This window comes from Carlito syrichta, unplaced genomic scaffold (genome assembly GCF_000164805.1).
Source record: "Carlito syrichta isolate Samal-C Ts95f unplaced genomic scaffold, Tarsius_syrichta-2.0.1 Scaffold306946, whole genome shotgun sequence".
Taxonomy (NCBI): Eukaryota; Metazoa; Chordata; class Mammalia; order Primates; family Tarsiidae; genus Carlito; species Carlito syrichta.
Genome location: NW_007251042.1, coordinates 621826 through 631839, shown reverse-complemented (window position 1 = coordinate 631839; position 10014 = coordinate 621826). Strand labels below are relative to the sequence as shown.

Sequence of the window (10014 nt, the reverse complement as noted above, 5' to 3'; positions counted from 1 at the left end):
ACCCACCCACCCACCCCGCACTGGAAAACTATATTGAGTCAAACTGCAGACCTTCAAGAATGGAAACAGAAAACACAAAGGAAAGACTACTTCCTGTGGCCCATGCTCTGAACACCCCTACTCTTCCTTCCACTCCACCCTAGAAAGTCAGAACAAATTATACATATCTTCTACTCCAGGTCATTGTTTAGCTGCTCCCCCAAACAGCCCCTGAAACACTCAGGTTCACTTGAAGAAAGAGAATTCCTAGAAAGAAGGTCCTTGAGGAGCCAGCAATAACCTGCACAGGCTTCACTGCCTTCCCTTCTCTCTTCTAAGTCAGAGATGTACTTGTGGGTGAGGAGACCAACTCAGCCCAGAACTCCAGGTGGCTTGTAAGGACCCTGAATTCTGACTTTAGGAGACCTGAGGCAAGTCAGCTGCTTGCCTGACCTCAATCCTCTTCTTAGCCAAGGTAAGTTCCCTCTGCCAGGATCCTCACCATCCTTCATCTGAGATTCACCTGGCTATCCCTGAGTCTGCCTTCAGGACTTGGTTTACACATTAGCTCCTCCTGGAAGCCTTCCCTAAAACCCCATGTGCAGCTCTTCAGTGCAACTAATATTTGTTGGATGACGTAAAGGAAACAAGGGGACCATTCACATCACTTGGGTTCTGTAGAGGAGACCACAGGGAAGGACTGGAAGGTAAGGTGCAACCCTTACCTTCTTTTGTCAGTAAATCCACAGAATACGCCAACCTGAAAAGCACTACTCTTATTGATATTCAGCGTCCTGTGCAAAGAGGGAAAAGATCTTTTGTTTGCTTGCAGCAGGGAACACGTGTGCAGGATGCAAACTTCAAAAGACAGGAAAGGGTATACGAGACTGTAAGTGTTCCTCACCCCCCTCCCCCGTGTAGACGATTGCTGCTACTGTTTCTGGATTAGAAACTACTTTACAGACAGAGGTAATAAGGTGTTTAAGGACCGCGTGTGGTCAGGAGAAGAGGACTTTTCGAGTCAGTGTCGAAGGGAGAAAACGCCCCCGAGGTCCTCCTGCCTCTGCCACAGGCAGAGCCTCTAAGTCCTAGGCTAGAGCCAGAGGGTCGCCTGCAAGGGAAAATCCGCGGCAAGCCTGCGGCAGCGAAGCGGTTAACACGCCGGGCCCCGCCCTCCCAGCCGCCCCTTCCGGGCACAGGGGGGAGCGTCACGTCACTTCCTGGAGACTGGCTGAATCCGGAAGTGATCCCAGAGGAGCGAGTTGCTGTGGCGGACCCCGGCGGCAGGCCCAGGCTCGGGACCATGAGCTGGTGAGTGAGGCCCGGGCGGCGGGGCCTGCGGAAGCCCCGGGCCTCGAGGCGCCTGGCCCCTGCATCAGTTCCGAGTCCCCGCGCCCGCCCTTCCCACGCGACCCCTCTGCCCCTGGTCAGGGCCCAGCAGCCCCAGCTCCCGGGTCGTTTAGAGGGGTCTTCCTCCGGTGCTTTGTCGGAGTCGCCTTGTCCTGGGGAGTCCTGCTGACAAGTGCCGGAGAGTCCTCTTAGCCTGGGCTTCTGACTCCTGTTTTGCCGAACCCACGTCCTCCTCGCTTCTTGACGTGAGGAACTTCCTTGTTCTCTCCGCGTCTATTTCCATTGGGATGGAGTGAGTGTCTTTCTTCCCTCTGGACATCTTTCCATCGCACCCATTTGTCCCGTAGCTGTGGCCCTCACTCTGGCAGTCTGAGCCCAGTTCACTGATCTAAACCCGTTGGCTTTCAGGTATCTATCCTTTGCACCACTTAATAGTCTTCAAAAGTCAAAGAAAACGTGCATGTCTTTTGGTAGGGACTAGAAGTACACACCGCACCCACCCTCTCAGTCTGGAATTGGACTAGTCTTAATCACTTCCAGGGCCATTACCCACTGCCTTCCCTCTAAATAGACACTGTTAAGCGTAAACATCATGGGAACCATCACACCATGAAAAAAAGAAGCCAGGGAGTCTTAGAGTAAGTAGAAGAGTCACAACTCTATTTGCTGCAGAACTATATGATACTTGTCTCATAGGAGACATGTCATTTTGTAAGACTCAGTTTGCCCAGAAGGCAATCCCTATTCATTGCTTTGGATTGTTAATGTTCACAGTAGAGAACTATGACTTCCCTGCCTCCCTATGGCCTCCTTAAAGGATGCCCATGTCAAGGATCCTTACCTTACCGTCAGGTCCAAGGACCTGTATACCTACGACCCTGAACTTCAGAGGATTCAACTCCCAGTCACTTGTATAAATAAATTGACCCCCAGAGATGTACAAGATAAAGCAACCCTTTTAGAATCCAAGTTCCATTAGCATAGGAACATACTTACCACTCTGTCCTCAAAGTCTGGCATGTGTATGCAAAGTGCATGATAAGCAGTTATGAATGAATAGATAGTAGAATATCCTTCAGGAAGTCTTTTGCAGGCTAACATTTGGAGACTAAAGTTCTGGCTACAAGCACCTGATTCGGTCAGTGTCCAAGATAGTTCTCTAATGTGAGATTTAAACCGTTTCTGCCCCCCTCCCCGCACCTGCTTCTTAGCCTTCTAAGATTGATGGGCATATGTCAGACAATCAGCACCAGCACGTGGAGGGAAGCCTGGAGCAATACCCTAATAAGCCCCGGCAGGAGTTGCTCCTTTTCCCTCCACCTTTTGCTCCAGGAGACCAATAGGGGGCTGGAGCCTTAAAAAGCTAACTTTCCTGTCTTGTTATAACCTAGTTAGTGATGGGCAAAGTGGCAGTTCTTCAATCCCCTTTCCTAAAGGAATTACTTCATTTAAGTATCAATCTGGGTCTCCCAATCCTGTGATGTAAATGTCCTCTTACCTGCTGCATCTTGAATCTTTGGAGTGCTGTTGCCTAATTTTTCAAAGTAAAAAGCAGAAAGTACAGATGCTTTATGTTGCTTAGATTGGCATTTACTAAATTGATCTTTTTTTTTTCACAAATTGGGAGAAGAATAGAGACCAGTAAAGGTAAATGATTCTCTGGGTGATCTGAGGCAAGTTGTCTCCACCTCTCTGGCAGAAAGTTTTCCTTCAAAAAACAAGTAGCCTGTTTCCTGAGAGAATTGAAATTGACAACTAACTGTCAAGCAGAAGCTGCGATTTTTATCTAATAGAACTAGTTTACCAATACATGCACATCTTGGTACCTCCTTGGACTGAAAGACACAACCAGAAGGGTGGCTTTGTCCCTCAAAGCTGAGATTCTTTTCTCTTCTTCCTTTGAGGGCTTCTACGTCATCTCTTGCGTGGACCCTGACCCTCTATCCCTGAGAGGGGAACAGCACCGGCGCCTGGGCACACAATCACACTCAGTTCCTAGCTCAATGGCTGGCAAGGGGACCAGGGCTGGGTCCTTCTGATTCACACTCAAAGTGGTTTTTCTGCTCACAGAATGAATCCATCCATTCATATGAGACTGGAATGCTCAGTAAGGGAAGAAACCAGAGTGACGTAGAGCCATCATGGGAGGCTGATGCCCAAGGTCAAGTTCACCAAGTACATGGGCTATGCCAGCCATCATTAAATAAGGCTTAGGGGCATATGGCCCATGGTCCCCAGAGGCTAACCATTGTTCTGGGCTAGGCTGGGCTTTCAAAATGTCACAGTGAGAAATGTCTAATATTGATGCCCTTTGCACACTGTGGACTTTGCATGAAAAGTAAGAGGCTTTTGTTTTCTGCTTCCTCTGTGCCGACAACCCGCCCACCCCCTGTTTATTTAGTGGGTACCTGCTGCCTTCCTGCACCGTCTACCCATTCACTCAGCCACCCATCTGCCTTTCAGCCAGGTGACCTGGTGGCCCTTCCTGCTAGGAAGAAGGCATTTGATATTCACAGACCACTGATTCACTTCATGGCGCCTAGTCAAATGCTTCTCTCCCTCTCCTTTTTTCTCTGTCACTCTCTCCCTTTCTCTCTCTTTGTGTGTATGCACGTGTCTGTCTGATGGTATAGAGAAAGAATTAGGTTAGAATTAAGAATAGTGACCTTAATCTAGCTTAGCTCGCTCCAGGAATTTTGGCCTCCTCTGGAACCACACATGTTGATAGTCTTAGGCTTAAATGGTGAGGAAAGAGGAGTATTGGAGGAAAGCTGCTTCTACATGGGGTTCTAGTCATTTGAGAAGGAAGGAAATTAGAGGCAGAACAGATAAGTTTGACCAGGAATGAAAGTGGTTCAAATTCTAGTTCCCTCACTCACAGAGTGGTTTGGTCAAGCATCTAATTGCTATGTTTTCTCCATCTGTAACATGGAATGAGTAGTCCCAGCTGGCATTTTGCTACCAAGTCTGCTGTGAAAAGAATGGAGATATGATCCTTTCCTGACTCTTCTGGGCTCTTCCTCTTCTGTCTGCCCCTCCATGTTAGTCTTCCTCAGGTGTGATCCTTCTTTTCCCCCCTTTTCTGTCTCACCCTGTATACCCTTGCCATCATCTTCAGGATAGAGGGCTAACTCTGGACTATGGCTTATAAGGCCCTTCTGGATCCAACTGTCCCACTTCACTTCTGTGTGCAATCCTCCAAGCTTTTCCTGCTCTCTCATGCTTCTCTTCATCTGTATAAATTGTTTCCACTGCCTGAAATGCTTCCTCTTCACTTGCACCCCTGTCTACCAGGCCAACATCCACTCATTCTTCAAGAGTCAGGCCATGCTTCACCTCTCCTGAAGGTCTTCCGTGAACAGCCCACCACATCCTGCCACACTGCTTTGAGTGTCCTTCCCCACCACACCTTCTCCTCTGACCTTCATTAGCATCTGTGCTCAGTGGGTTGGCTGACTTGTCTATGAATTGTTGAGTATGGGGACTGTCTCCTGGCCATGGTTCTTCCCTAGCACTATTCCTATCCATCAGTAAATGTTTTAGTTTATTTGTTGTGGGGAACTTTGGGGTTTTTTTGTTTTGTTTTGTTTTGGCAGAGTCTCACTCTGTTGCCCAGGCTGGAGTGCAGTGACACAGTCCTGGCTCACTATGGCCTTGATCTCCTGAACTCAAGTGATCCGCCCACCTCAACTTCCCAAGTAGATGGAACCACAGATGCATATCACCATGCCTGGCTAATTTTATTTTTTGTAGAGACAGGGTTTCGCTTTCTTGCCCAGGCTGGTCTCGAACTTCTGGGCTCAAGCAATTCTCCCGCTTCAGCCTCCCAAAGTGCTGGAATTACAGGCGTGATCCATCGTGCCCAGTTAGTAAATGTTTATTACATGTATGAGTGAGGACTTTTTCCCCATTTACAGACTTGCCTCAGCTCAGGAAAAATTTTGAGATAAAAACATGCAAAACCTACAATTCCCCTCCTGAAATGAAGAGCGTCTAAAAGTGCTGTTAAGTTGACTGACACGAGTGGCTTCCAGGCTGTTTCTGATTTCTTGTCCCTGCTCCTCTCTGCTACCCCACTCCAAGCCGCTTTGATGGATTTATCTATACTTCTGCAGTGCTTCCCCTAGAGCACTTCTCTCTCACATCAACTCCATGAGAACAGACGCTACAACTTCATCTTGGTGTACACGTGCTGCCATGCATATAGATAGTAGGCATTTCTATAGGTAATTGTTACATGAAATGAGGGGAATATAAAGGAAAAAAGGGTAAACTGGACCAGACAGAACCATCTACTCGGTTTCAACATTCTCTCAGTGTCTCTTTTCCCTTGTGATGACTGTTGCCATCTTACGTCTGTATAGTGTGTCTAACTTTTTAAATGACTTTGTCAGGCATTGTCTGATTTTGTCCTCTTGGCTACCCTTTGAAGTATGCGTGCACATCTTATTATCCCCCCTGGCAACTTACTAGAATTCACAAAGCAAGTAGCTGGCAGAATGGAACTAAGATCTGCCTCTCTTGAGTATTCTGTCCTCTTGACCAGGACTATTAGGAAAGTGGAAGACCATCCCCAAGCTGACTGGATCCAGAAGAGGGTGTTTCACTTTGCTAGAGTGTGTTGACACTGGCTGGTGGGTAGCGAAGCTCAGGGAGTTGTCAGTTTCCACACACAAGTGTTAGGAGAAGTCCTTGTGCCCTGCAGACCTCTAGGTATGGTGTGACCATCTCAGCTTCTTCCACCTATGGGGCCCCTGCCTGGGAAGCCTCACACTTATGTCCTCTCTGTCTTGGGCAGGCCACACTTTTCCTCCTCTCTGGAGAGAGCATGGAAATGCCTGGAAGGCAGGGACCCTATAAGAGGCCTGTGAAGTTCTATATATGACCTTGCTTTGGGCACACACATAAAACAGCTCGTTCTTACTTCAGGTGTTGGCAGTGAGAAGGGAAGGAACTTCTTCCAGATTTTGGAGCATTTGGAAAGAGTCAAAATGTCTTGCATCCAACAGCTCTTTAGTCAAAGGTGTTTTCTTATGTATTATGCTCTTTAAGGAAATCTATCGGGGTAGTATTTTGAGTTAACAGTTAAGCTATTAGAGTTCTTTTCCAAAATCCATTATTTTGGTGTCAATCTAGCAAAAGGGCCGGTATGGCATGATACACAGAAATGATGCTCAGCAAATGTTTGTTGATTACATCTTCTTGAATATTTATAAAGGTATATGTTAAATGTTGAGGAACATTTAAAAGGAGTTGATCTCTTGTTAGCCAGTGTATGGACACTGCTAGAGATTCAAAGGAAGGCAAACGGATCACTAAATGTCAGTGTGGCATCATCAAGAAAGAAAGACCTTTGAGCCTAACTGCCAACTCTAAATACTACCCCAACAGAAGGAGTCCCCATCTCTACAAAAAATTTAAAAATTAGCCAGGTCCCAGTTACTCGGGAGGCTTGAGCCAAGGAGTTTGAGGCTGCCTTCAGTGAGCTATGATCACCCCACTGCACTCCAACAACATGGGTGATGGAGCAAGACCCTGTCTCAAAAAAAAAAAAGACTTGAACTAGATGTAATTTTAACTGAACCTTGACTTATGTGCTGCTTCAGTGGTGGGGGGAGGGGGGTCCAGGTTAGAAGTATGGTGGTAAAAAGATGTGTGGAGACAGAATGTATGAAGAGTGTTTGGTGTGGAGTGTTAGGAGGCCAGTTTGGGGGTGGAAAATGGTTTGGGTAGAGGCTTTGTTGATGAGAATCGGCACTCCAGCTTGGGGCCACGTTGTATAGTACTCTTGGTGCCATGCTGAGGATTTGAAATTGAGCCTAGGCTTTTGGAAATTGAAGGCTTTTGAGCAGGAAAGTGGCATGGCAAAAGCAATGATTTAGTCAGATTATTTTAGCAGTGGTCTGCAGGATAGCTCAGAAAAGAGAAAGAAGGGAGCCAAGGAGGCTGGCTTGGACAATAGCATCCAAAATTTTTTTTATCACAGCTCGCAGGTAGAAATACCTTTGACATCACAACTCAAGATCATACACACATGCACCCACACACTCAGTAATTGAAATAAAAGCTTCCTACATATGTGTGTGATACACTTTGTTATTTTCTATTATGTTCTTTTTCTTTTTTTTACAAAATGACCCACCTCAATTGATTTCATAATGAATTTGCTGTGTGTACACAGTGTATGTGTAGCAGTTTAAATGATCTTCAAGTGATAAGTGTTCTACAAGGACCTCACTTTGAAAAATACCTATCTAGGAATATCATTACAAATATTCAAACTATAAGCTAACACCTTTGATTCTGACCAACTAAAGAAAGGGCTGTTTGTTTATTTGGTTGGTTTTGCTGGGTTATAACAAGAAATAAAGATGGGTCAGCTGGAAAAAACACTGGCCAAGTTCTTTATAAGAACTTGTACCAGGGCTGGGTGTGGTGGCTCACACCTATAATTTCCAGTACTTGGGGAGGTAGAGGAAAGAGGATTGCCTGAACCCAGGGATTCAAGACCAGCCTGGGCAACTTGGCAAGATCTCATCTCTACATTAAATCAAAAAATTAGCCAGCTGTGGTAGTGTGCACCTGTAGTTGCAGCTAATTGGAAGACTGGGGTAGAAGGATCACCTGAGCCCAGCAGGTTAAGGCTTCGGTAGCGGTGAAGTGCCACTGCACTCCAGCCTGAGTGACAGAGTGAGACTCTAACTCAAAAAAACAAACAAAAACAAAAAAAAAACGTTTTTTCGACCTTCAATATGATCCCACAATCCCCCTACTGGGAATATACCCTGAAGAACTCAAATCACTCTATAAAAAAGATACCTGTACACGTATGTTTATTGCAGCGTTGTTCACAATAGCAAGAACCTGGAAACAACCATGCTGCCCATCAGAAGAGGATTGGATTAAAAAATGTGGTACATATACACGATGGAATACTACGCAGCCATAAAAAAGAACAGAATCATGAATTTTACGGCAACCTGGATGGAACTAGAGTCAATAATACTGAGTGACCTCTCACAGAAACAAAGATCCGAGTATCACATGTTCTCACTCATATAATGGACGCTGAACATCCAATGTAATACTATAAGAAAATGACTGACAGTACTAGGAAACTATGAGGGGGGAGGGGGATGGGATTAACAGTAGCAAATATCTGTCTGGGGATGGGAAAACACCTCTTATCAACAGGGTGCCTGAATGAAATGTAATTGTACACCTAACCCTTAACTGTACCCCACAAAACCATAATAAAAAATATTGATTAATAAAAACAAACAAACAAACAAACAAACAAAAAAACGTATTCTATAACTGGGTGCAGTGGCTCATGCCAGTAATGCCAGCACTTTGGGAGGCCAACCAAGGTGGGAGGCTTGCTTGAGCCCAGAGTTTGAGACCAGCCTAGACAATACAGTGCAACCTGTTTCTACAAAATAAAAATTTAGCCAGGCATAGTGGGTGATATTTGGGCAGAAAGATCACCTCAACTGCGCTGAGGCCTGATGGTGCCACTGTACTTCCAGCCTGAGTGACAGAGTGAGACCCTGACTCAAAAAAAAGGAACATATTCCATGGATTTGAAAACTATTGATCACTTTCCAGAAAAGAAAACCCAAGTGGACAAAAGCCTATACAAAAAAATGTTAAATTTTAGTAATCAGGGAAAGGCAGATTAATCCAACAATTAGATACCATTTCACAGGCATCTGTCAGACTGGCAAAACTTATAAAATCTGACAATGCCAAGTATCTGAGAGTGAGAAGCACAGGAAACTCATATACGCTGTGGGGGGTAAATTAGAGATCTGTCAATTGGAGCCATAGCTATCCCATATCCCAGAGAGAGAGGAAGAGAGACTCCTGCACCTCTGTATGGCAGGACACATGTGCAGGAATGTTAGCTACATCATGGTGTAGATGTCCAACGTCTGGAGAATGGGGAATGCATTGTAGTATCTTCACATAAGGAGATATTTTGCAGTAGTTAAAATGAGTGAAATAGAGCTACATGTACCAATGTGGGCACATCTCAATAAAACTATAATGCTAAGTGTAAAAAGCCAGCTTCAGAATGCTACGTTCAATATTGTGCTATTTATATAAACCTTAGACCTGTGAGACAGTACTACATTTTGTATATGAATTTAGACTTATGTAGTAAAAGTATGGGAATAATAAATACTAAACTCAGGATAGTGGCTACTCTAGGGTGACAAGGAAAGAGAGAGAAACGGAATCAGGATGTGGCACTCAGGGAACCTCAACAGTACCTGACCTGCTGTGTTGCTGAAGGAATAAGATCTGAAGTGAGCATGGCTTCATTTTAGAGTCTGAGTAAGCTAGGTGATGGATACATGAGCATTTATTATAGGTTCTCTATAATTTTTTGTGTGTGTGCTTACAATATTTCATGGTACTTTAAAAATCGTCACTGGAGAGCAGGCCTCACTCGCCCCTGTGGCTGGCCAGTAGGTGGAGATGATCTGGAGGGGCCCTAGAAGTCAGTTTCCATTCTCGCCCCTCCTGCTTTTGGGGGCAAACTTTCAGCAGAGAAGAGGAAAAAGGTAGTATGAGATCCCTTTAAAGTTCCTGGTTGGTGAGAGACAAGCAGAAGTGAGACTAGAGAGAGAGTGCCTAAAGCTAAACAGCTAGTCTGGTACTTCTTTTTTTTTTTTTTTT

At 45.4% G+C, this 10014-nt stretch overlaps 1 protein-coding gene across 2 annotated transcripts in view; it reads left to right on the top strand.

Annotated features, from left to right (window-relative positions):
• The first annotated feature begins 1195 nt into the window (after positions 1 to 1195).
• The window catches only part of BIN3 (bridging integrator 3), a 47623-nt gene continuing 38804 nt past the window's right edge, over positions 1196 to 10014 (top strand). The window contains exon 1 of one of the 2 annotated variants that reach the window (XM_008063555.2): positions 1196 to 1290. In XM_008063555.2, coding sequence (XP_008061746.2) covers positions 1283 to 1290 — 8 coding nt within the window. In that variant the 5' untranslated portion in view covers positions 1196 to 1282. The remainder of the gene's footprint in view (positions 1291 to 10014) is intronic. The other variant, XM_021715257.1, reaches the window with a different exon arrangement.